This window comes from Drosophila willistoni (assembly GCF_018902025.1).
Source record: "Drosophila willistoni isolate 14030-0811.24 chromosome XR unlocalized genomic scaffold, UCI_dwil_1.1 Seg105, whole genome shotgun sequence".
Taxonomy (NCBI): Eukaryota; Metazoa; Arthropoda; class Insecta; order Diptera; family Drosophilidae; genus Drosophila; species Drosophila willistoni.
Genome location: NW_025814054.1, coordinates 767,768 through 795,229, shown reverse-complemented (window position 1 = coordinate 795,229; position 27,462 = coordinate 767,768). Strand labels below are relative to the sequence as shown.

Below are 27,462 nucleotides of genomic sequence, written 5' to 3'. Positions count from 1 at the left end.
TCGTTGATTTCTGTTGTGTATGTATGCATTTTATTACACCTACATTCTGTCGTCCAGGCTATCGTAGGGTTCATTATCAACTGTAGGTTTCTCCTGTCCCTGGACCTGTTGCTGTTCCTGCTCATCCTCCAGCTGCTGATCCTTGCTAGGATCATAAACCTCAAACTCTTCAAACTCAATGTCATCGTATTTGCGTCTCTCATATATGGTTTTATCGTTGGCTACGTAATGACGCACCACCACAGCTTTGTCCACAATGGAAGCGGTGGAAGTTGAGGCTGCGCTGCTGCTGGCATTACTCAAACGTCTTTCAGGAATAGGAGCAGGAGCAGGAGTAGGAGTAGAAATGGGAATAACCTGCTGCTGTTGCTGCTGATGATGAATCTCTACGGGAACAATGATTTGTGGTCTGGTAACCTTTGTTGTGTCATATTTCGGCTCTTTTGCACTGCAGCTGATATATTGTTTTCCGATTTTCTGACTCTCCTGGTTGTCATGGCTCGTGAAGTGGCGACTTGCCTGAGCTCCCTGCACACTCTGGGCAGATAGTCCTGTTGGTTGCTGCTGCTTCACCAAAGTGTAGGCCAAGTCCACATTTTTATTGCGACAAACTTTGCCATTGCTGGAAGGCTGCTGCTGCTTATCAAGATGAATGTTCATGGCCTGGCTTTGATATGTGACTGATGATGATGATAGAATCTCATCGGCCTTGGGCGTATTCTCCTTATCATGTTGGCTAAATGCCTCTGGCAATTGCATTGCCTTTGTCACCAACGTTTCCGTGGTCGCCTTCTCCTCTTTGAACACATTGATGTGATTATTTACTGTCACTTGACGACGATTTGCTGCTGTGGGTAAAACTGTCTCTTGGTTGGTTGTGCTGTGACTGTTAATGGTCAAATCGTTAAACGTTGTTGGTTGAGTGCCTCCTTCAAAATGATGAACCATTTTGCGTACAACTTCGGTTTCCAAATATCCAGTTAAAGCATCGTCGGTGCCAGCTAGTTCCAGCCGACTACTGCAGCTATTCGATTTAACCAATTTAAATTTAATGCCTGAAAAGAGTGAATCCCCGTTCAATTCCTAGGTAACTTCAACTTAAATTTAAAACACAAACCTTGATATATATCCTCATCTACTCCTCCTTCGTGCTTTGTTTGTAGTTGATGCTGGCATCTTTCAATTGGTAGGCACACATTGCAGGCCTCAATCTGCCGTATTCTCGAGCGGGTTCCATTCTGTATCTGACTTAAATGCGATGACCTTTGTGATTGGTGCTGCTGTTGCTGATATTGCGGTTGAGTCCCCTTCTCCAATACACGTCCTCCATAATAGGTGACGGTTGAACCGCATTCCCTTATCTTAGCCAGCACGTCCTGGGTGAGAGAAAGAGAAGATTAGTGAAGGGCTGATTTAGGCAGCATTAGGGCCACACCCAAGTGTGAGGCTACTTACATTGCTGACATAATAGTTCTCGCACATATCCTCTTCCTCATCCTGCTCGTCCAAATCCTCCGTCACGTTTTTGCCGTCCGCCTCGTCATCATCATCCTTATGCTCAGCATGGCTAAGTTTATTCTCATAAATTTGACGATACAGCGAGTCACTGGCTCCACCGGCTCCCCCACCCATGCACCAAGTTCTTCTGACCTTGGCGTTGGCATTGGCGGCATTGCTATTATGACGTCTTATCACATCTTGGACGTGGACGCCTTTGCAGGCTTGCACGGGCGTATCCTCCTGGTGTTGATGATGCGGATGATGATGATGTTGAAGATACTCCCCGCAGGGTGAGCTGAGATCTCCGCTAGAAATGCCGCTCGATAAGCTAGCATTATCCCAATGCTTGGGCATGCCCTTATGCTGGTCTCTTTCTTCTTGTAACAACAAGTCCATGCCCTTGGGTTGCTCCACTGCTTCTCCAAAGCTGGTGTCTATGGTTAAGTAACGATAGCCACGTACTACGCCTCCTGCCTTTCGGGTCTCTCGGGGACTCAATTGATAGGCCGACCCACCGAATTTTTGCTGCGATTGGATTAATAAACCTCGTCCAGGAGTGGGTATAATATTTTGCTCAAAGAACTGACGCACATTGCGCACTGTATCGGGATCAGGGAGCTCGTCTTCATAGAGTTCACGATTGACTCTTACAGGCTGATAGAAGAAATGTCGTTTGGCTGCGGCCGAATTACCAGACCGGGATTTACGGATAGGCTTAGTACCTGATGCATGGATCTCTTTTGGTGGTTTTGGTGGTACATTGGCAGTGGTTTGCCCATGGCCATTGGAAGTGACTGTTAGTGGTCTTTCTATTTTGGTTCGCACTGGCTCCACAATTACCACATTATTGTTACTCAATAACTCCTGGAAACTATAATCCTGCAGATATTGAATCAGTCCGTCGAATTGAGCTTCCTTTTTGTTGCGCGAACTTAAAATATTGCTGCGTATCAATTGTTGCGACTTAAGGACCTTATATCTAATGTGATCAAATTTCTCTTCCTCGGTATCGTCATTCTGATTCTGAACTCCTCCCGCAGCACTTACAATAGTGGCCTTCTGTGAGCCTTCGCCAAGCTCAACAATCTCAATAGATGGGGGCATTAACATGCTGCAGTAATCTGTAGAATTAACAGATGGTTTTGTGGGGTTAATCAATTGGGTTGTAGTCTCACCCCCCAACTGAAAGCTCAAGCCAGTGGAAGGGGATTCCTTTTCCGTTTTCTTGGCTGGCCCTTCATCAGATCCGGCCAGCTTGTTCCAATAACAACGTACTGCATCCACTTTCTGTAAATATTCACTGGCCATCTCACCATTGGCATGGCTCACATTACTTGCCATGCTGCGACGTCTGAGGGTAGCTTCGCCTCCACCCCTACCATCAACCACATGCAAAATCTGTGGACGAGACATCATGCGAAATGAATCGACCAATTTAACGGGTCTAGCCTTATAGATGGCTGTTCTGCCAGTACTTAAAATACGTCTTTCGGTAGGTTTCTGTTGTTTGCCACTGAAAGAGCCGGCACCTCCACTCCCACTACCACTTGAGCTTACTGAACGACGGAGTGGCGAACGTTGCCCACATTTTGGGTTAATAATGTGTTTTGTGGGCTCCGACGGCTTGTGCTGATTGGCTTCCGTTTGTATATTATTCTGAATGTCTTTAAATTTAGATACGAATTCGCATTGAAATTGCGGTTGTACTCCTCGGATTTCCTGGGCTCGACGTTCGATTAGTTTACTAAAGTTGGCCACCTCAATAACGGGCGCTTCTTTGGGTAGTTCGGGTTGGCCAATTGATGACTCTACCTCCTCTTGCTCCTCCTCCTGCTCTTCGGCTTCTTCTTTTGTCAAGGGCGGCGGAGGTGGTGGTAGGGGTTCGTCTTCTATTTCCACTTCATTAGGTTTCACCTGCTGGTTGTTATTTGTCTTTGGTATTTCCGTTATCTCTATGGGTGGGGGTTTTGTTTCCGCTGGCTTTTCGGATTCCTTTTCTTGTTCCCGTTCCCTTTCACGCTCTTGCTCACGTTTTCGTTCTTTTTGTCTAGCCTTTTGATGGGCGCGTCCAAAGCGTCTAATCGAATCGTAAGTTTCTGCTCGGGTCACCACCTGCTGGTGATGATGACTCTGACTCCGTTTCGTTTCCTGCTGCTTGCGTTGCTGTAGCTTCTGTTGATTGTACGAGGATCGCAGCTCCTTGTCAATACTTTCGCAGACCTTCAGACTAACTCCAATATTGACATCTGGTAGACTGTGATATTGGTTCTCTTGCAGATTGGAATTCGATTTCGTCGTCAAATGTAAGTCTGTAACTTGTCGCTTTAATTCCAAGTCCTGGGCAGGAAAACTATTGGCTGGTTTGAATTTTCTTTTCTCCACCACACTCAAGATATTCGGCTTACTGGCAGCACCAGAGCTCACGCCGAGATTGGATTCTACTTTTAGAACTTGCGTAAAGATCTGAGAAGCTTCAACTGTGGTTGTGGTGCTACTGAGAAGTGTTTGCTCCTGCTCCTCCTCTGACTCCTTCTTATATTGTTTGGCTTTTGTTGGCTCATAGACGGAATCATCTATTGATATATGCAAAAGGCTTCGCGACTCCAAATCACCCGTGGTTTCTAGGCAGCTGGTAAAAGATTCACAGCAACTCTCACCGATAAGTGTGCACTCGGAGCTGTCTTCAGAGGACAGATAAACCGAATCGTATGCTATTATTTTGTCCAAATGTGACTCGTTATCGGCGACAGAGACTCTCAATTGACTTTCCTCGTCTCCAGTGGGTGTGGCCAGACTGTCTCCTTCTTCTCGGCCCTCTTGCTGCTGCTGCTCCTGCTGTTCTTCTTCGCTGGTGTCAAAACGTGTCCTTGTTGTTGTCGTTGTTGTAGTTAAGCTTATCAATTCGTAACTCTTTTCAATATCAAGTTCAAGATCCTGATGTGAATTTCCTTCCTGCTTGAATATCTCCTCGATGTGTGTTAGATCGTATTCCTGTTCCGATAAAGAGGGGCTCTCATCGGTTTGTTCATCTGCCGAGTTGCTGGTGGTCGTCGTCTCTGGGAATAGACTACTCTGGCTTTGGCTATGTTCTGGACAAGATTCCAAGCCCCCCGTATCGATGTGTCGAATGCAATGATATGACTGATGGTGATTTCGTTGTTGTTGCTGCTGTTGTCGCCGCGACTGATACAATCTAGGACGAACTTCCTTCAATAACGTTGATACCTCCTCCAAAGAGGATGGCAGCTGCTGATCTCCCAAATGCTGATGCTGACTTAGATTCTGATGCAGCGAGTTCTTAAAATAATCAGAATTAAGACTTTCCAAGTCGCTTTTGTCGTTATGCCAGGGATGCTGCAGATGTTGCTGCTCCAGATGATGGTGATGATGTTGCAGTTGTAATTTTTGTTCACTCAAACCCAAGCCCAAACCCAATGCCAAGGCATCCAAGCGTTTTAAATTATCATAATAGATATCAAAATCACGCGGTTGACGTTGCTGCTGCTGCTGCCTTTGAATCGCATCTGCTGCTGCTGTTGCTGCCACTGGCAGTGTTGTCTGCTCCACTGGTTGCTCCTCAGTTGTCGAGGTTGTCGTCTGTTGATGTTTGTTATTTAAGCTGTAAGATAGAGGAGGGGAAACAGATGGTGATAGAGAACATAGAAATGTTGGTAATGGTGCTATTGTTTGCATTTGTTTTCGTCGCCGTCATTGTTGTTGCATATCAAAATTGAATTATAGCTTAAAAGTCAATTTGTTGGCCTTGTTTGACTTTTGATTTTAATTGAGTTACCTCGAGATTGAAGAACAAATACACACGCAACTGATGTTGATTAAGTTGTCATGTGATGTGATCAATCCATTGGAACAATAAAAAAAAAACCAAGAGCTATTTTATTTGCTTGTCAAGAACAAAAATATGTGCATTTCAACTTAAGCTCATACGTCAAAATGGTTCCAGACTCGGCTTTTCAGAGTCTCTTCTCTGTCTTTTCTCTTCCCTCCACACTTTCTTAACCCATTGTTCTACTCAAGGATGGGATCAAAGTATTAGCCGTTCAAATGCTGCTGCCTGTCATTGTCAACATATAAGCAGGATAATGTCTGTGATTCTCTCCAAGCTAAAAGCTTTTCCATCTTATGTTTCACTTTTTCCCTGCAGACCATAAATCACTCACAACAAAAATGAGCAGAACCCAAAACATTAAATGTGCGTTGCACAATTTTAAAATTTCCTAAAAAAGTATGCGAAAAATTGTAAGCTTCTCACCTCAAACATTTTAACAATAACCTTGACCATTGCCACAAACAACTTTGCCACAATTGCCGGCGGAAATGACAAAGTAAAAGAAAGCGAAATGCAACAAAATAGAAGGGAAAAAATGTCGACTGCAAATTGCTACCACAGGGCGATAGCGAGACCTGTTGAGTTTACTTAGACCGTCACGTAAAAACTAACTACAAAAGCAAGTCGGAAAGCCAACAAAAGCCAACTCGTCTATGGGGCGTATACGTATTGTTAAGCACTAAAATCAACATATTACGACTACCTACCTCACAACATTCACGCATGGTTAAAAGTAGGGAGGGGAATCTAAGTCCAAAAAAACAACAAGAAATAATTACAAACAATAGAGAGCTTTCAAGCTCGAGAATTGAATTGCCCTTTTGGCGCTGTCACTCTTTAGTTGTCGTCGTACCAAGTAGAAGTCTTGAGTGTGGTTTGAGTCTCTCTTATCACTTACTTACCGTGGCGATTCACGGAAAAAACCTCGATTAACTAGCCGAGCACGCGGTATTAACTGTGAACGACGACGTCGACTACTGTTGCTCTTATTGTTGTTGATATTGCTGTTTACCGAACCAATTTGCAGATCGCTAAATGTCTCCTCACGTATCACAGCCAAGCTGCGCGATCGCCTCAAACTGCACGACTCTCCGCTGCCCAAAATATCAAGAAGAGTCGCTGTAGCTGTAGCTTTACTGGTAGTCTGAACAATGGCTTCCTCAACAGTTTCAGTGGGCTCTGCTAGTGCTGGATCATAGTCGTCATTAACTGAAAATCAATTTCAATTTAATTAGTATTCTTCAAGCTTCGGTGGTTCTTTTTGAACTTACCCGCTGCAACTTGATCATGCGAACCTGCTTCCGCATCAAAACGCCAATAGAACTCGGCTATATCTAAGGCAGAATTCTCCTCACACTGCTGTTGCTGCTCCTCCAATTGGGTGTAGTCCAAAGAGCGTGCGTTTCTTAGCTGACCTCCGCCCACATGACATTGGGTCCAATGTGGCTGAGAGTGGGCATGAATATGATGATGTTGATGATAAGTTTGTTGATGCTGGTGCAATCGCTGATGATGATGGTGATTTAAACCATTGCCAGCTGCTGCCGGACAGCTGGTGGCTAAATCAAGATGGTTAACCGATTTATGCGAATGACGCCAGCCGGCGTTTGTGGCACGCAACTGTTTCTGGGGACAGCCCAAATCGTGCTGGTGATGGACAGTGGTGTCCTCTAAGCGGACACGATCCACGTAATTATGTTGATAACTGTATATCGCTTTATCACTAAGAGAAAACAGAAAGGGGGGGGTGAAAAAAAAAACAACATGTAAGAAAAACTTTCTTTGCAAATTTATCTGTATTTTGGTCCCTATTCAATTATACAAAAGCATTTATGATTTAATATCCTGGCAAACTGCCTGACAGTCAGTCATTCAAGCATGTTAAGTTGTAAGCCCTCAATACAGTTAGAAACATCCATCAAAGAAAAATAGAAAGGTGAAATCTATTTGTTTTGACTGAACTTGCAGAAATTCACACACAATACAGACTCTAGAGTACACACTGGGTGTTTTCTTACTTCACTTTTAACGAGTCTGTGGAACTTTTACTTATCGAAGCATTTAAGCCAAAAGCAATTTCTTATTGCCCTGCAACCTTTTGGCATTGGCCATTGACAGCACCAGCAAAAGCACGGGTAACAAATGAAGCGTGTGATTCGCCGCAATTTTTCATACCTGAGTGGCAGTGGAAAAACTATTGAAGTTGAAGTATTTGGACAACTGCAATTTGTAAATGGAACCACCTCTAAAGTAAACAAAAATGAAAAAGTTGCAAACTCTGCCTGGTTCATTCTTGTTTTTTTTTCAAAATGTGTCGAATAGATGTTCGAATTAGAATACAATATTGGAATAATCAAACAATTATATCATTGCACAATGATACTATCTAAAATATATAACAATGAAAATTCAATGCACAAACTAAAAATGCCTTTTGAATAATCACTCTCTTAGCCAGTTGTTGCAACAAGCAGTTATTTGACAGTTTTAGTTTAAAAAACAACAGCAAAACTATTACATGGTCAGATGGAAATGATTCGTAACCAGGACACTTAAATTAGTAAAAAAAAAAAAAGAGTATAACAGTGCAACAGATACATATATTTATTCTTTTCCTGTGTATTATATGTAAAAACTGACTGTATTTTATCTGCCAAGCGATTGTTCGAATTGATTGATTAATTCCGTTATACCTATGTATGTATATAGCGTAAAACCACGTTGTCATGGGCAATGCAAACTTAATCTTCTATTTTTTCTGTTTGTTTTTTTTTTTTTTTGTGGAAAATCTCTACAAACATTTCTTTAACTGGATAACAAACTATCTCGCTCGTATCATTTTACATCTCATACACACACCCATATACATACATACATGCATGCCTTCAGCTTAAAAGTGTTTCCGTCCATTTAGTGCCGACTAATCTCCATATAATTTGCTTTTTATTCTACTTTGGCCACAATAAAAATACCTTTTTCTAATACAAACAAAGCATATATGTACATACATAGTTTCAACTTCATTTTCATTCACACTTTTTCTCTATTTCTATCTCCTTCTTATTCTATTTCGATCCCTCTCTTTGTGGTGATGTTAATGCAGCACTTCCACTGTCCCCTGCATATATGATGGCGATAGCAAAGCCAAACTGGGTGCATAAGTGAAAGGGTGAAATATAAGGGAAGGTCGTGGGTGTAGAGGAGGTGGGAGCAACCCACTCGTCTACCTTAACACATTTTACCAGTTGGTTGCATTTTAGAAAGCAGCAGCAGCCATTACAATTGCAAATGTTGCCAACTAATGCTTAACTACGTGGAGAGGATGCCATGAAAAATCCTGGCGCGCCATCGAGGCGACTGCAGTCAGACGAGTCTCTTTTCCACTCGCTCTTTGCCGATCCCTTTCTAATTATACCCTTGCAAAAAAAGGGTATATTGATTTGGGGTATATTCTTGATCGGCACAACGAGACGAGTTCACTCCTCCGAGACGGTTAAAGCTACAGCGCTAAAATTTTAAATGTAGGCCTATATACTGCAGGTAGCTTGGATTCGGATCGAACCACTTTATAGTTTAGATCTCACAGAAAAGGCAAAAGAACTAGTAGTGACTTTTCTCAATAACTTTGTTATTTTCTAAGCTATTGTTAAAATAGTGTGAAATTGTGCGAAATTTCATAAAGATCGAATACCATATCATAGAAAAACTTTTTGCCTCTAATGCGACAAAGCTAGGTAATTAACTTACGCACATAATGCATAATTCTAGCAATTTTCTGGCAAATCAAAAGACAATATGATAAAGCTGTTCTAGGGAATTAGCGTATTGCTACAGATTGAGTTTTTAGGGTATACAGACTTCGACATGACCGAAGTGAACCCCGGCCCTTTGGTTGTGTGCTTGTTTTTGCATAGTTTAGCTTAGTTTGAGAATATTCCGACGTTGCCTAACTTGGCTCTTTGTGTTCTATTTATGGAGCGAACTGCTTAACATTGGTCTAACCTGACCTGGCCTGGACTGGCCTCATTTGCCTGGGCTTTGGTTATATGAATATATACATTACTATATAAACATAGAATGCTGCTTTTTGGTTCGAACTTACACATATCATTAAGCGTTTCAGCACGATAAATATAAAAGTTACGCATTTTGTATGTTGCGTTATGTAATTCAATTAAAAAAGTTAATTAAACGACAGTGGTCGGTCTCTTAATATTTGTGTGATTATCTAGCTGATTACACTGGACGACAAAAAATTAAACAAAAATATGTTTTTTTTTTTTCAACATCACCGGTTTAAATAGGATAATGTTAATCCAATACATGAAAAATTTACAAATTGCCTTTCAAATTGGTTTGAAATGTGATGTTGCACTCTGACTCTTGCTCCCTTCCTTTCATCCACCTGTACGTACCATAGATCAGCCAGCAAAAGCAAAAGGGTAATAGGCAGATCCGTCAGAAGCTATTTTGGGGTCTCCACTAAATTCCAACTAAATTAATAAATATCTTTTGAAAACTATTAAATATAAAGTTGAGAAACCTATGAAAACTGCTGATTTATCTATACTCTAGATTCAAAAGTATTGTACTTGCATGTACTGAAAGCATTATCTTTTAATTTTAAAGTTCACTAGTACGTGAATCTTTTGAATTGAAGGGAAAGTATCCGGTTGTGGACCGGGGACCACTCAATTGTTATACCATGCACCCATGCTGTGAAATTGTACATTGAAGGCGCCAAAAGGCAGCAGAAAACTTTTTTACCCTCAAAAGTATATATGTACATATATTCTTGATTAGCATAAACAGCCAAGTCTGCCAAGATTGAGCCATATCCGTCTGGTGTGTCCGTCCGTCTGTCCCAATGAGACTTAGATCTTAGAAACTATAACAGCTAGAACCACCAAACCTGGTATAATCCTTAAGAGCGGAGTTGGCCGTTGGCGCTAGAGTGCCCTTTCGCTTGTAAGAGTTAACGAAATAGCATGTGTTTGCTATGTTTAAAGAATTTTATTTACATATCGTCCTATAAACAGTTGTTTCAATTGGTACATGGTATACCGAAGTCGTCGAGACGTCATTCTAACTTCGTTTTAATTGTTGTCGGCAACTTGTTAATTACCTTTAAAGCCAATTTTGATGGCATTTCTCCACTTGTCTGTTTCATTTAGAAACATTTCGCTCTCAGGTCATGTGCTTAGTTTTAATTGTTGTTGATTTTATTATTACGACTAAAAAACATCTGCATAATATAACACAGCCCAAGGGCAGCTATAAAACGAACAACAACAGAAATAAAATTCAAAATAAATAAAAAACGAAATAGAGCGATTTGCGTGCAATTAATCAGCGAATTAAAACGCATCAGAATGTTGAAATGGAAAAGTTTAACAAACAATCAAAAAAAAGAAATCCAAGACAATTGTATCAACTAATTAAATTAGACTCAAAAGATATAGCAAAAACAAATTTTTAAGATTTCATGCGAAAAGTGGAAAATGACTAATTCGCATGACCGCGCGAAATTAATTAACACAGAAAACTATTGAATGAAAAAACACAGCAACCACGATGATTTACATGAAAAGTGAACAAACCAAGCATAAATTTAACCAAAAAGCAAAAAAAAAAAACCATTTGCCATTGGCGTTTTTGTTTTTCTTTGTTCACACAATATTTTTAAATGCATAAAAAAGAATTAATATCGGACAAAAATGAAAACCATACATATGAGAGAAAAACACAAAGAGAGAGAGAGTGGGAGAGGAAGACCGCCCTCCTTCGCTACCTCACCTTGTCGCTTCAAGAGCTACTGAATAAATTGGCAAATGCCAACGGCCAAAAACCTGTCGACATCATCCCAATTACTGGCATCAGCAACAACAACAATTACTACCAGCGACTTTTAAAGTGACATTTTAGGAAAATTTGGCAATATTGCGCGAGACGGTGATGATGATGGCGCTAGCAGCTATGGGACATACTAAGGGAAAACGGCAGAAGTTGGACAAAAAGATGCTCAATCAATTTATTGCCCTTTGGCTAATGCTTCTGCAGTGGCCACCACTTTTATTGCATATCTACTATTGCGGTTTTCCGTATATTGGATTGCCATTTGCCAGTCTCTGTAGATGGTATACATACACAAACGTATTCTTTGACAGTCCATTGAATAGTGCAATAGTATAAATCATGTTAAGAGCTTGCGGTTTGTCGCAGAGTATTCAATCAACTCCACACTTAAAAAAAAAGATTCAACCATTGGACGATTGTAGTATATAATCCCCTGAATGCAAGTTTATATATACATATAGGTTTGCAGTATTTTATGGAAGCTATATGCCAATAATTCATTTTGGCTTTTGTGACGGTTTCCTTTTGCTATTAATATCATGTATAGAACATGCACGAAACATATTGTCGCCTGTTTCTGGGTCACGTGATTATAGTTTCGCTGAAGTAACTTAAGACTAATTCTAAGTAGTACAGGAACATTACAAGATATTTTTTGAAAACAAATTGTTCTCCATCATGACAAATGCGAGTTCTTACACATCTCAACAAAGAGTCGAATTTTTAAGAAGTCAAAATATCGAGTTGATGACTTATGTGCCCTGTAGTTTTGAATTGACACCTAATAACTTCTTTTTATTACCTAACTTCGGCTTAGCCAAACTCTTCTTCGATGGCTAAAACTCTTGTTCTGTCACTTTCTATTTCGCTATTGCCGCTATTTCTTTATCTTCCCCCGTCCCACATCCCCATTGCCAAGACTTTTACTAATTACCAAGTTTAATAAAGATACTTCAACTCTTCCACCGATGTTAGATATATCATTGATGATAAAGTGCCAAAAACGAAATTGGAGGTGTGAAGTGCATTCACACCGATGGATAGACGGGTATGGCTATATCAACTCAGCTTCCCATGTTCATCAAGAATATATATATATATACTTTATGGAACCGAAAAAGTTTCCTTCTTAGTGTTACGTATGTGTGGTGACTTGAATATACCATTTCACCATATGGGTGCATGGTATAGAATAGGTTTTTCTCTATTCGCTCACGTTTTGTCTCTCTGATTCGAGTCTATCCATTGACTTTGACTGAAGTGGCGCCTCTTTTTTTATGGTTATAGTTTTTGCACAGTTTGTTGATTTTTGTGGTTAATGAAAAATGATGAGTTTATTGTCCATGAAAATTACGGGCGTTTTTCTCTACATTATCGTTGCCTTTTCGTGTCGTTTTGTGTTGTGTTGTTGGCGGCTTTGCGTCTCGCGGCGGACTAAAAACTAGCATTCAGCGCAAGCGCTGCTAGCTGAGCCCACCTGTTACCATGACTTCGCTGCCACTGCTTCTGCCTCAGTTGACGTCGCTAGTTTGTGTGGTGCTGCTCTTGTCAATCTGGCCAATATTTTTAATCAGCAAGTTTCAAGCAGATCGGATAAACAGAACGCTTCCATAAGACTATAAAAATCGGCAGTTATAGCTCTGCTGAAATGCTGAAAAATGGTCGTCGGAGCTCGATTGAGCTCAGCAAATGCAACCAGAAAGAGAGAGGAGAGAGCAACAAGAGACATAACAAAGATGAGACTTGCATTGATCACCCTATGAGTTTATGGTATAAAAACCTTTTTTTATTAGTTTCGCTTGCACATAATAATAAAATTATTGGACATGTAAACGTTAAAAAAACTAAAACTACTTTGAGATAAACACATTAAGAGAATTTACTAAGCAACAAGTGAAAAAGATACAGATTTGAAATTTGCACGAGATATTTTTAAAGGCTATAAATTATCGACTTTAACTATATAACCCTATAAATACATTAGGTGAGAAATTTGGATGTTCTAAAACAAATTCTTAAAACAGGTAAATAAATTTAAGCTTAGTTTTTATTAAAATCCCCCATTGTCTTTACTAAAGTATTTGCTAGAGTATTCTTTCCTCACAAACAATTCGTATCATTATGGATTGGTAGATTAAAAAAGCAAAATTTGTTAATTGTTGTATTTATGTATAGCTTCAGAATGTAAGAACAAAAAATAGCAGCAAAAGTCATATTTATGTTGGATTTGAATCCGCCATCGAAACATTGTGCTATCTACGAATTAGTGTAGTGTACGAATGTTTGTGACAACGTTTGTGAATGAATAATGCACAGGCAACAATACCCTTTGGTATTGGTCGACAACAATGATGATGATGATAATAGGTCCCAGCAATGAACCCAAGTAAACTATGGGAAAGGCACGAGTGCTTCCACTTACTGACTTACTTACGACTGACTGTCACATTCCTCTGACACTCTCTCACCCTTTGTATGCCCTTTCAAAAAAGGGTATATTCATTTTTGCCAAAAGTGTACAAAGCATAGAAGAAAGCATATCCGACCATACAAAATGTATATATGATCAGCACGACGGGAGAAGTTTCATCTCTCTGTCCGTCCGTTTGGAGCTGAGATTACTGCAGGCATTCTATATTACGGATGTGTACATATATATAGTTGGAAGTCTGTTAAATATATAGTTCGTAAGCCATTTATCGTGGATTTTCAACATTTTAGATTTAAAGTTTTGTTCGCTTTAACGCCTTTGGACAATGAAATTGTAGCCGAAAAACATGCAAGGGTATTCAAACTTCGGTACGGCCGAGGTTACTCCCGGCCCTTTCGTGTTTTTTTGTCTTTTTTGACCGCGTTAATTGAACTTTTGGTGTATGTACACACATATGAACATGTGTGAGTGTGTCTGTCTGATGGCAAGCCGTTTCATCATCATTTGCTAAAGTTACCTACTTGTTTAACTGTCATGCCGAGGCGAACAATAACAAAAGCAGCAACCAACGGAAATGCGTTGGGCACAGTTGCCGGAAGTCAGTCAGTTGTTGTACATCATATAAAAACCCAGAAGACTGGGCTAACTTGTCGCAGCTTCTATACTCTACCTATTGAAGTGAAAATAAAAAGTCAAAATTCTAAAAAGACCTACAAATTTAAGCCGAAGTCAGGCGGCCCGATATAATAAGTAGTTATACCATGCATCTATATGGCGAATGAAGGTTGTATACTTTATGTGGTCGGAAATGCTTTCTTTTATGTGGTGCATATTTCTGACCAAAGTTAATGTACCCATTTTGCAAGGTTATAAAAACAAAACCAAATTTTAGCTTGCAACATACGAAATTTTGTCACCAAAAACACAGTCTGAGTCAAAGGTGGAGTTGGAGTCGGAGTCGGAGCCCCAAGCCAGTGAAGCGCCAAAAAGCGAATTTACTAAAAGCCACATAAAGAAACTGCTCCCAATAGACGTAAATGTCGTCACTCTTTAACTTTATACCCTTGCATAAGAGGTATATTCATTTTGGTTAGAGGAGTGTCCCGCATAGAAGGAAGCATCTCTGACCTTTTAAAGTATATATTCGTGATCAGCACGATGAGTCGAGGATCTCGATCAACGCAAACTTCTAGACTGCTAAAGTTATAGTCCTGAAACTTTCCATGTGCGCTTCTACAAATATATTGCAGACACTGTATATTTTAGACCACTATAAAAATTAATATTGTGTGAAATTTCATTAAGATCGGGTGACTATATCATATGTATGTACATACATATATGTAGATCTCACAGGAATAATCAAACAAACTAGATAATTAAACGAAAGCATGTGCTCTCTACCAAATCTGATCAAAATCGGACAACTATATAATAAAGTTTTTATAGAAACATGCGATAAACTAGCAGGCTATATGCGTTTTTAACTTTAACATCTATTTACAGTTGGGGAAATCCAGCAAGGGTATACAAATTTCGGGTTTTGAAATGATCTGTAAGGTTTTTCCCAACAACGTGGACGACGCATGGAAATGGCATGTGTCCAGTGTTGGAGTCCCCATACTCCCTCTCTCTCGCTGCTTGACTCGTACAATTTTTGTTTTAGTTTTCATTTTCAATGGTTGCATGAGTTTTGTCTTTGGCTTGCCATTTTATGTATAAAGGGCCCGAGTGGGCTTTTGTTTTTGCTCTCTCGGTCGCGCTCTCTGCTTACTCACCTATGACCAATTTCTGTTCTGTTCTTTTGACCATTTAATTTTTTTTTCTTAGTGCTGCAGAAATGAATATATTCTTTTTGTTGTGCTGGTATATTATTTTTATGTATAGTATAAATATATATATTTTTTTTCGCTTTTTATGTGAGCGGTTTTTCGTTCCTCGATGTGGTGTGGTGGTGTATTTGGCTTCTGCGTAATGAAATACGTCAACTGTAACCGCGCGAGATATGTACATATATGTCCATATGTAGGTATTTTAGATATTTTACTTTCATGCAGATCTAAAATTGTTGGTTCGAATATGGGTATTAAAGTGTTGTGATAGATGAGAACCTGCGCCATGTATCTGATAAAGTTTTCCCTTAAAACTTAAGGGTGTTTATTTTTGAATCCAGTGATTGTCAAAATAAAAGTCAAATCGCAAGTGGTTGTTGATCTTCAAAAAATCCTTAGGAATATCGGACAATTTGAAATTCCCCTTTAGTTGAAAGCTTTGGGCTTGTGTTCATGCTTATGAAGTTGTATATGAAAACGAGAAAGATTTAATTCAAAACATTAAGAAACTGAGTACACAGCCGAGTATACCATACGGATCTGAAGAGTGTACAAGAAGACTTCACCTGTGTTCCAAGTGGCACAGATACATATGTATATCAAAATACTCATTATCGGTTTAAGCCAAATTGGATTGATACATATGTTACATTTGATATGTTTAATATTTTAAAAATCGCATCCAATCCAAAACGAAGTAAGTGACCTCGCTGACTTCAGTATACCATGCACCAAATGAAACAAATGTTTTGAAATAAAAAGAACAATTAAACAGTGGTAGGCAGACGGTTATTCAGTTTCCTGCTTTTATAACATCACCCATAGAGTTAAATGGTATATTAAAGTCGCCAAAATGTATGTAATACATAAAGTATATAAGTATATTCTTGATCAGCATCAACAGCCGAGACCATCTAGCCATGTCATTCCGTCCGACTGTCCGTATGAGCACCTAGATCTCGGAGATTACAAAAGCTACAACCTCCAACCTCGTATAGTATGTAAAGTGATTAAGTTTATTTCAAAATAGTGTTTTTCTTAAATACTATTTTAGCTCTCTATTTAGTATGTATATTTGCTTTTCGCCCTATTATAAATTTGAAATATTTGTTTTACTGGTGTATGGTATACCTAAGTCGGCGAGACGACTTACTAACTTCATTAATAACATTCTGAATATATCAATTATTGAGAAAGGAAATCAATATTTTTTGATTTGGGGACAAAAGAGGGCGTGCACAATGGGCCCAAATTGTTTTTCGTCATAAAGTCGAAAAAGTTATAGAAACAAAACTCAGTTTTAATGTTACAGACTTGACGTTCATGGTCCAAATATGAAGAATCAAACGAAAATATTAATACTTTTTAAGCCATAAAATTTTAATCGAATTTCAAAGTCAGCAGTTTGCTTTAATAGAATTTGTGGGAAATGCTTTTCAACTTTGTGCGCTTGCAGATTTTTAATGCGTAAACTGAAAGTAAATGTCAAAAATATTAAAAGCCAGGGTATGTTACAGTGAAAAACCAAAAGCATAACCAAAGTGTTTGTTCTTTGTAGACCATAACTAATTTGCCGCATTATTAATTATAAATATTGTGTTCATTCCATTTCAAGTGCAACAGATTTTTGTAAAAGCAATACCAAAAGTAGTCATGAATCTGTAAGCTGAGAATTACGATTCTACGTAATGGAGAAAGACTTGGATCAGAAGAAAATAATTTGCAGCTTGAAGCATTAGTTCATTTCAAGAAACTTCTATTGCCGTCCCTTCACATAAAGCTAGGATTAATGAAGCAGCTTGTGAAGGCATTAAATGAGCTAGGCAACTGTTTTTTATACTTGTCCGACATGGTTTCTGCACTTTCTGAAACAAAACCTTAGGAAGAAATATTTGTAGGCCCACAAACTCGCAGTTTGAAAACTGAAAATCTCCAAACTACCCAGAAATTGTAATTGTCAGGACGTAAAGTGATACGGAAAGGAGACAATAAGATGACGTTTTTGGTGAAGAATGGGAATTATAAAGGAAATCATAACCAACATAGAATGTTTAAAGCAGATTGGGTAATTATTATAATAAAATATTTTCATAGCATACTTCTAGGTGCTGATGTGTGATTAGCACATTTATTTGTCATAGATAAAAATAAATTTTATATTGCGTCAGATACGAGACATTTGTCATACGATAACATATATATTCTTGATCTGAGTCGACCTGTCTATAAACATTTAAATATCAGTGACTTTAAAAGCTAGACATACAAATTTGTTCTTGCAATATTTAAACTAATGCAATTGGATTTGCATTGCATATTATCTAGTCTGATGAGTTAAAATCTTTATTTAACTTGGCATGTATGTATGTATATAGAATTTTAAGGTGCCTCTAATGTAATGAAAAAGGGAAGAAGTGTTGGTAACTGCAGGGGCAAGGCTTTTTTCTAAATTAGACCAATGTTGCAACCTTTTTTCTGCATGGACCGACCCCTTAACTTTTCTTTGCCGGCTCCGATGCACTCTCTAGTGGGTTTAAATTTTAAATGTTAAGCAAATCATGCTGATGCAGTCATCTTTCTCCGCATTCTGCTGCATTCTCCGCCCTTTTTAGCTGTCTCTTCAAGCGTATAGGATTGTGCAGTCTTCCCCACAACTCATCCTAGTCCTCTTATTTTTAACTCTCCCCTGGAGGCACGTTTTAGTCAAGCAAAGATGTAATAGGATGGCTGTTTTCCACGACTGCTGATGCATTTTTGACTCGCTCGCTCAATTGTCCTTGCTTTGTTTTGCTTTTTCATTTTTCTAGCTGTTTTCTAGCAGTTTTCTTTTTTTTTGGCTAAGTATACGCCTTTAAAGTTGCGCCAAAGTTGAGTAGTCCTATAAACCGACTTTAGCAGGTCAGCAACAATAAAAGCAAGTATGTATGTTGCAAAGAACAAGACCGAGATGCAGGGAATAATAAATAAAACATGTGCATCATCTCCTCTCCACTTCTTTATTCTATTCGTTTTTAGAGAATTCACTTTAGTTTTATTCACTTGTACACAAAAGCCATATGCCAAACATTCTTTAAAAAATGTCACATTTAAAAATTGTTTAAAATCAAGCCTAACGGATAGTAAAAAGTACTTCAATTTTAAATATGGCGTCCTTTGGTCTGCATTAGGCCAAATTCCTCCTAGACCGTAAAAGCTAAAGTTCTGAAAATTTGCACGATTTACGTTATTATTAAATATCTTAATATATGATTATGCCAAATTGGATAAAGATCGAATACAGCTATCAAAAAATAGTTTTGAATAACTATATTACATAGCTGACATATAAACATACGATAAAATCGAATGCTATATGCTTGATTTTGTAAGCCGTTCTTTGGCCAATATTCGACTTTTTAGATTTTTTGTTTTGAGTGGTAACAAAAAAAAACTTGCCAGGGTATACAAACTTGGACAAGGCGGAAGTTAGCCCGGTGATCCACAGGATATATGGATATATGGACTCGGGTTCTCATGCTAATCTAGAACATACATACATATATACCCTATGAGGTCGAAAACGTCTCCTTTACTGCGTGACAAAGATCTGACTAATTTTATAATACCCTCGGCAAGAGTAAAATGAAATCAGATTGTAAATATGTCAAACCGTCAGTTAATCAGAAATCAAAGTAAAGACAGATACAAAAAGCGAAAGATGGCAATGATATCGATTCGATTAAATTGCAATAAGTGCTTGCGGTCGTCATGAGCTTTGCTTTACTATGTAGTAAAGAAGATGTGCACTTAAATGTACATATGTATGCAAATGAACACATGTGTGTACGGATAAATTATCAAACGTCAATTTGTGCTATGCATAATTTTAATTAATACACAGCAATTGCAATTTGTGCGAAAGATAGAATATGCAGTTAGATATCGGGCAGAATGTTGTTCTTCCCCTGACATTGACAATATCAAAGCCTGTTTGTGTAATGTAGCGGAAGAGAGCGGAAAAGTGTGAGGGAGAACGTTTAGCATGGTTACCGATGGAAGATGGGTGGGGCCACAGAAGAAGAACATTGAGAGATTTCCTCGTTACGCCAATTGCCTGTTTCACCTTCAGCTTGGTTCTCTGTTGGCATTTTATGTAGCCTACTTTCAGGCAACGGAAATTATCTCAAGTTGCGCTTTTACTTTATTTTTGTCCTTTTTTTTTATCATTTTCTGCTGCTGTCATTTGCACACATTCTTGCAGCAATTTGTAGCTCTTACAGCTTGTGCAATTTACTGGAAAATATAAGAATTGGGCACGCTGAGGAAGTAAAGGGTGGGGCGATTTGTTAGTGGTGGAGCAAAATAATTGTTTCTGCTTGTTGCAATATGGAGGGAGGAAGCATAACAATGCTTCGTGTTTTGCAAAACTATAAAAATTTCGTGTACTCAAAATGTACCCCAAATAAAAATTGGAAAAACATTTTTAGGGTGAGTTTAGTGATATGTTTGAGTCGATTTTCTATTCAAATGCCTCCTCTCTATGTGTCTCTCTTTAGCTGACAATTCGTCGCTCTATTTTGGCTTCTGTCCATCCTCATATATTTGATTATTTCTACGCCAGGAAATTCAATTTTGGCACTCTGAAGTGCTGTTGTGTTGTTCAACCTCTTTAAAATTATAGTATTTTTGGGGCATTTCTTTTTATCCAATTTCGCGATTCAATAAATTTAGTTTAGTTGCCTTCTAACACAACAATTTGACTAACGATTTGTTTTTTTCTTGTCTTTTTCTATTTGCAGGTGAGTTTACATTGCCGGTGAAAGGGAAATGCCTAACACGTAGTGCTGACAGCACAAACACACAGATACATCGCCACACACACAGATGCATATTAAGACATTTTGGTGGCAATTTCAATAAAAAATTCAAAGCGTCCACAAAACGCGTCAAAATGTTCCATGTATTATACATATAGATGTATGTATAAGTTGATTTGTTAATGTTCCCGACTTGTCAGTTGACAGAAAGTTCCTCACTCTCATTCCCCTCGTCCTGTCGTTATGGAGCTGTCCTGTGCTAACATCTTTACCCCATCTCACACAAACACGCACACTCACACTCACACTCACACACGCACATTTTGTCAGCGAGTCGTTAACGTTTCCCTGTCAATACAATAAATTTTACTGTTCTCACACAAAACCCGCCCACTTTATATGCAAATGAAGTTAACATCAATGCCTGAACGCCTCTGTGCATATGCAACGATGCCGCGATACAACAACATCAACAAAAATCCAACATTCCTGCTGTCCATCATGCATTGGGAAAAGGAACAATTCAATTTTTGGCTGGCACCTGGCCCGCCTTGTCAGTCGGGTAGCTCCTGCTAAAAAAAAAAAATAAGAAATTGCTACAATTTCCTTTTGCCTTCAGGTCAGGGGAGACACAGCGAGGACAATTTTAACATTTGCAGAAGGTATTATAAAAATAAGTCCGATCTATATGTATAAGTCTATTCTTAATCAGCACAGGAAACCATAAAGTCATAAAGCATCTAGGCGAATCAAACCCCGTCTATCAATTTAAACGCTGACATAAAACTGACATAAACTTCTGAAATAAAACCTTGTATTTAAGCTTTTTATTACATAATTACTTATTTCCAAATGTACAAAAAACTTAAGAAGTGCAAAAATTTATGGAAAAACAAATGAACTCAAAGAAATTTATTGAAAGAGCTAAAGATATCTTCTTTGAATTTTTTGTCTTTAAAGTTGAATCTTAATCTTACAAAGAACTTTAAGTTTTCTGTCAGATGAAGGCATTGCGATTCGAAAGTGAACTCAATGGATCCAATGGCCGATTTATCTATCTAGTTGAAACTTTGTATATGTATGTATATAAACAAAACAATTAGTATAATCTATTCCAGAACAATTAATTTGAACTATTTTGGCAACGCCACGGCATTTACATACAGCTTTAAGTTAAAGGCACTATCAATGCCAGATATATACGTAATCAAATGTAAACATTTATCATCAAAAAAAGTGAATTATGAAATCGTCTCGCCGAATTCGTCACCATGTTCCAAGTGAAAAATATATCTCGCTTACTAAACTAATATACATACCAAATTGAATAGCCCTAACGCCCTTTTAGCCTCTGGGGTCTGGGGTTCATATGGAGAGGGACATGGCTAGATCGACTCGTTTATTGATGGTGTTCAAGAATATGTATAAAAACGAATTGTATGCTTCCATTTCACATACCTTGGCCTTCAATACTTTTATTACTTTCTCGCTAATTCTGCCAATGATACGAGCACATTTCTGCCCATTTTGGTTTGTTTAAATTTATACGTCGAAAAAATTTTATAAAATTTGGTAAGCCAATGGAGATTTTTTCAAATATTGCGGGAGGACTCTCTATTTCCGACTTATGCGGGCAGGCGTGAGTATATCGGATTTATACGGATAATCAAGCTTTGCATACTTTAATATGCCCTTTTTCCCTGGGTATGATTATGAAATTTGGTGGAACCTTATATGTATATGTAGATGGAAATAGCCAAGTGAGGAGACTGAGGCACTTTGCCAATTAAAAAAAAAAAGAAAGAAGACCAGACATAGGAAGCAGCCCAGCCGCAGCTTGTGAAAAATTGGGAGCCAGCGCCAACAAACGGCAATTAAAATGGCTAACTGTAAGGGTTGGCTTGTTGGGTCCTGCCTCTGAAATAAGACTAGCACAGATGACTACAAGAAGAGCATACATATCTATGTATGTATGTATATAGTAGTTTATAGTTTGGGAGTGGCATTGCTAAAACGAGAGGGCAACACGAGACACAAGACCAAGACCATGTGATAATCAACATAGAAATTTGTGAAATTATAAAAATCGATTTCAAACACACAAAAGTCAAAAAGTTGGCATTCGCTGGGAGTATGGATTGTGTGGGCCTCTCCAAAAAAAGATAACTTATCGGATTTAATTACGCAAAAGAACACAAAAACGTAAGAGGCAACGAGAAAAGATAAAGTCTGAAATGGGCAAAGAGAATTTAAGAAGAAGTTTTCCTTGTGCCTTTGTGTGGTGAATGTCGAGTTGATTTCGGCTCGAACTTTATCTGTTCGACAACATTTTTTATTTGTCCTCTGGCTTTTGTTTTACACGAAGAAATATTTTGCTTCTACCGAAAGAGAGAAACCCATATTGGGCACGAATATCCGAGAAACCGGAAGGCGAGAAAAAGAAACTTTTTTTTTATTTAAGTCATTTTTGGTTTGTCCATTTAGTTCGTTGAACCCTTTTTAAAGCTTTTTAGCTCGATATTTTCAGTTCATTTGGTCGCAGGCTTTATGACACATGGCCAAAATCATCACTTAACCAAGTGTGTGTGTGTGTGTGCCCCTCTAAGGCTTCTATTTGTCAAACGTGTCATAAAGTGTCACCCGCCCATAACTAAGCCAACATAAATATTGATGTCCAATTTGGATCAGAGCCTGGTTCCAGCGCTTTGGGATAAAACATGTAACTTCAATGTAATTTTATTAGCTGCAGTCTCTCAAGACTTATTCACTGAGGCATGACTTACCGCTTGTCCCGCTGTTGTTGCCTCGGACTCGACGCTGTTGACGTTGTTTGTGACGTTCGAAAATATCCGTTGCCCATTGTGCCGCCATAGCAGAGGCTGTGACTTTGTCCGGAGCCTATTTTGACGTGCAAAATGTGTCCCACAAAAAAGTCAGTTAAAAGCTAGCCTTAGTTTTGTGTTGTAATAGCTTCTGCTCGTCCTGCCAATAAATGTATTAAATTAAATAGTTGATATTTAATAAGTTGAAATGTAAAAAAACAAAGGGAAAGATATAAAATATTGTCGCGTCCAGCATAACTTATCGCCTACTGGTAAATAAGACTAGAGCGAGAGAGAAGATACGAAAATGTTCATGTCTTCAAGTAAAGTTTAAAGTGTTTGTCGTCATCGCACTCGTGTGTACAGTGTTTGAAAAAAAGTTTCCCTTAAAGCAAGTTTTCTTTTTACTTCTCCAATCATCTTTACAATGTCTATCTGTTAGTTAATCAGTTTGGTAATAACCGCAAAAGAAACAAAACTGTTTCTATATTTCTCCTCTTGTTTTATACCATGCACCCACAGGGTTAGGTGGTATCTTAAAGTCGCCAAAAGGTAAAAAACAGGACGAAGGGAACTTTATATATAAACTTGATCAGCACCAATAGTCGAGTCGATCTAGCCATGTTAGGACAGACATGTCCTGTGTCCATCCCGAGTGTTAATGTGCTTGTAAGACTGAGCGAGATAGCATATGCTTTGGCATGCAGCATCAGAATTTTAGATACATACATACATAACTTTAAAACAGTTCTTTCCCTTCGTGCATGGTATAGTGAAGTCTGTGAATCGACTTACTGCATATTTTATTGTCCCAAAAAGAAAGAGCTCAAGGTAACTAAAACACGACGAGAATACACTCTACGCCACATAAAATATGTGTGTGTGTGTGTGTGTGTGTTTTTAGAAGAAGTAAAAGAGCTAACGCAACTAAAATATTAAAAGGCTAAGCACAAAGGAAAACACAATGCGGTGAATTTGCTGTTCGCAAGGTTGTGAATTGCACCCGCAGTTCTAGTCTCCCGCGCCCTAGTTCTTGTTTCGTTTTGTTTCTGGCGAGACCTTCAAAATTTGAAAAAGGCGCTCAAAAATAGTTGCATTTCGGCGAGGGCTAGACCTATTTAAATGAATGCAAAGGCACCTGAATCTGTGGTTTGTGGTCATTATTATGCCATGGAGCCAAAGGGTGCAAATGTAGGAAAAAAGTATTTACAGAGACTAAATATAAGAGCTAGATCCACATACTTTCCTATTTAGTATGTGTAGAACAGAAATTTTATGCGTTTTCAATCAATTTGATATATAAAATTAAAAATACATTGCTTCATTGTTTTGTTTTTGATCATCTATACGAATTTATGCATTTATAATTCCAACCATACAACATTTTTTCGTTATGGAGAAGTTGTAAAACCAAAATCCAGATTTCTGTTTCTGTTTTGCTGTGCCACATAAAAGTCTGTGGAATTTATTGTCAGCAATATCATAAATAAAATGGGATGGAGGGAAGGATATAATGTTATGCCGAAATACATTTACGGCTGGCTTCGGGCAGCCGGAACCGGGACTTGTGCCTGCTGCTGCAATTTCATAAATTCTTTATGAGCTTAAAGAGAGGTGGCATATCGAAGTTTTATGTGGATTTACGCATATTTTGTATTCTTAAATACACCCAAAAGTTATTCATATTTAGTTCGACTTATTTTGCCCTTTCTTTTTGGTGGAAGTTTTTATACCATGCAGTTGTATGGTAAAATGTCGACAAAATGTACTTAACACGCGGAAAGAAGCGATTATCCATATCAAGATTATTTCAAATTTTTGTCAAATTTCTTCTCGAACGTGGCTAGAACGACTCAGCTGTTGACGTTTATCAAGCATATATACATAAACATATAAATTTACACTTTAATATGCCTTTTCACTCTATGGTACATGGTACAATTAGTCACATTCTTGTAACGCGGAGAGGGATATATATTTTTGTTCAGCCTGAGATGGCGAGATGTTTGTTTCTCTCTCAATTTACAAGCGATTGAGACAGAACTTCGTACCATGGTTAGGTCAAAATGGAAAGTGCCCAAAAGCTGGAGTATCTCAACGAAATTTAGCTTTCAAGTATTTTTCTTACATCATATCCCCAAAATTGCTCGAAAATCAGATATATTGGTTGTGTATACCATATGCCATTACTAATTATGCTGTGCCGATCTATGACATACATAAGTATATATGTACACTCAAGGTTGTCTTTTCAAGGGGAATGGGCAAAATAGTCGACAGTGCAAAGTGTTTTAAGCTCTTAGAAAAAGGTGAAATAGATATTGATAATAAATTTTAGTGTACCAAATTATGACTCAGCTGATCAAGAATCCACATATACATATATATTCTTTGTGGGTCAGGAAAAGGTTCCTTTGGCATGCTTCATACATTTTGGCGACTTTAAGATTCCAAACATTCACCGTACCGTGCATGGTATATAAAAAGTATGCAAAACTGGGAGTGTAGATACATAAAAGACTTTTGATATTATATCCTTGGAAATAGAGTATATTAATTACAAATGCAACGTATCTCCGACCAAATGAGTTAAATACATATGTATGTTCTTAATAAGCACCGTTGTGCTCGTCTCGTTAGACGAGTTCATCTAGCCATGTGCGTTCTTGTCTTCGGTCTATAGGACGTTTTGCTAGGGTGTAGGGTATAGGTACTTCGACATGGCGGATTTAAGTGTTGGGCCTCTGGTTTTACATCAACTGTTATTAAGAATTACGTCGTTACTCCGATTTTAAATTTTCTTTCCACTTTGCCGCGTCATTCTCATTCTCTCTTATCGTTTTCTTAGCTCATTTATGTGGTGCGTGCCATTTCCGGGTTTTGATAAGAAGATGTCAACCGGGGTAACTTTACATTTACACTTTTCACCTTCCTCGCTCCCATCACCATAAGAATCAGCATCATTTTTTCACAGCTTCAAGCCTGTCCTTTTTATGCGACTCTTTTATGCTTTGTTTTTTTATTTTCATACCCTTGCCAAAAATGGTCTATTCATTTTGATCAGAAGTCACAAGCTCTCATGGGAATGATCGGTTAAAAAATAATTTTGGCCAGAAAAACAAACTAGGCTATTAATGGAATTTGTCGGCTTTTCGTAAGAGTTCGATTTTTTTATAAAAACGACTTCCACTACAAGGATATACAAGCCTTCCCTTTAGTTTCTTATACTCTTGTAAAGGGTTTTATAGAATACAAGAACATTTTCGAAATCACATGAGAAACAAAGACGTTATTTGGCCGTCTGATTCACTCTAGCACTCTCAGAAAAGCGAGCAAATTAAGACAGAATATCAACATATATGGGAGATATGGCATCGACAACTGATTAAGTGATATAGAAATCCTTCTCAAGAGACACAATTTTTTGGTGCTTTGAAGGAAGAGACAACAAGATGAGTAATTTTTGAAGGGCATTTATTTGTACGACTTTTTGGTATTTGTGCAAAAAAGAAACCATTTAGAAACATAATAATAGGCCATGAAAAAGGGCAAAGAGTATATAAACTTCAGCACAACCAAAGTTATCTTTACTGATTTTTTTTTTTTTGACTGCTTTTGACGTTGGCTGCACGTGCCGTCATTTTTTTAACTGCTCTTCTTTGTGGGCCTCTTCATTTCTGTCGTATTTTTCGTTTCATTTTTTATACCATGTAACTAATGGGATAAAGTAGTATATTAAAGGCGCCAAAATGTATGTAATAGAAAGTTTTTTCGACACCATAAGGTATATATATATATTCTTGATCAGCATCAACAGCCGTCCGATCGTCCCTTCGCATGTCCGTCTGTATGAACATCAAAGTCTCGGAGACTATAACAGCTAGAGTCACCAAATTTTGAACGTAGACTGCTATAGTTGATAGGGTTATCAGTCTAGTTCAAATTTTTGACACGCCCTCTTTAATTACTTTAGTTACGGATCTTGAATCAATATTTCAAAGGGGGTGCAATCGAAAAATGCATAATAAAACGAAATCGATATAAGAAGCCTTCCTTATTTGGTAGGCATACGATTTAGTCTGAATGAACGTGTGCGGCTCAGAGTCTGAAATTTGAAATTTCAGTGAGGGTCCGGACCCTTGAGTCCCTCTCTGAAAATGTTTAGAAACTTAAAACAGTTGTTTCACCTGGTGAAAGGTATACCGAAGTCGGGGAGATGACTTACTTCATATTCTTTTTTTGAATTCATTAGTGGGGGAAAAATGCTTTGTTGTTGGTATTATTGTTATCATTATTGTTGTTTTTGTTGTTGTTGTTGTTGTGTAATTCCTGCTTAGCTTATACATTGGCACGCCTCTTTACTTTTGTTTCTTCTTAC

The 27,462-nt window shown here is 38.2% G+C and overlaps 2 protein-coding genes across 4 annotated transcripts in view; one reads left to right on the top strand and one right to left on the bottom strand.

Moving 5' to 3' along the window:
* The window catches only part of LOC6645051 (calcium uniporter protein, mitochondrial), a 60,335-nt gene that overhangs the window by 22,710 nt on the left and 10,163 nt on the right, over window positions 1-27,462 (top strand). Inside the window, exon 1 of one of the 3 annotated variants that reach the window (XM_047011767.1) lies at window positions 27,227-27,281. The exons of the other annotated variants lie outside the window; for them this stretch is intronic. Coding sequence (XP_046867723.1) covers window positions 27,242-27,281 — 40 coding nt within the window. The 5' untranslated portion in view covers window positions 27,227-27,241. Of the gene's footprint in view, window positions 1-27,226; window positions 27,282-27,462 lie in introns of those variants that run through there. 3 annotated transcript variants of the gene reach the window in all.
* LOC6645052 (protein javelin) lies at window positions 8-23,122 on the bottom strand. Its single transcript, XM_023177217.1, has 6 exons — window positions 23,046-23,122; window positions 6,619-7,070; window positions 6,250-6,556; window positions 1,456-5,119; window positions 1,118-1,376; window positions 8-1,055 (listed from the first exon to the last, which is right to left on the bottom strand). The coding sequence occupies exons 1-6, from the start codon at window positions 23,120-23,122 to the stop codon at window positions 40-42; spliced, it is 5,775 nt and encodes a 1,924-aa protein (XP_023032985.1). The 3' UTR covers window positions 8-39.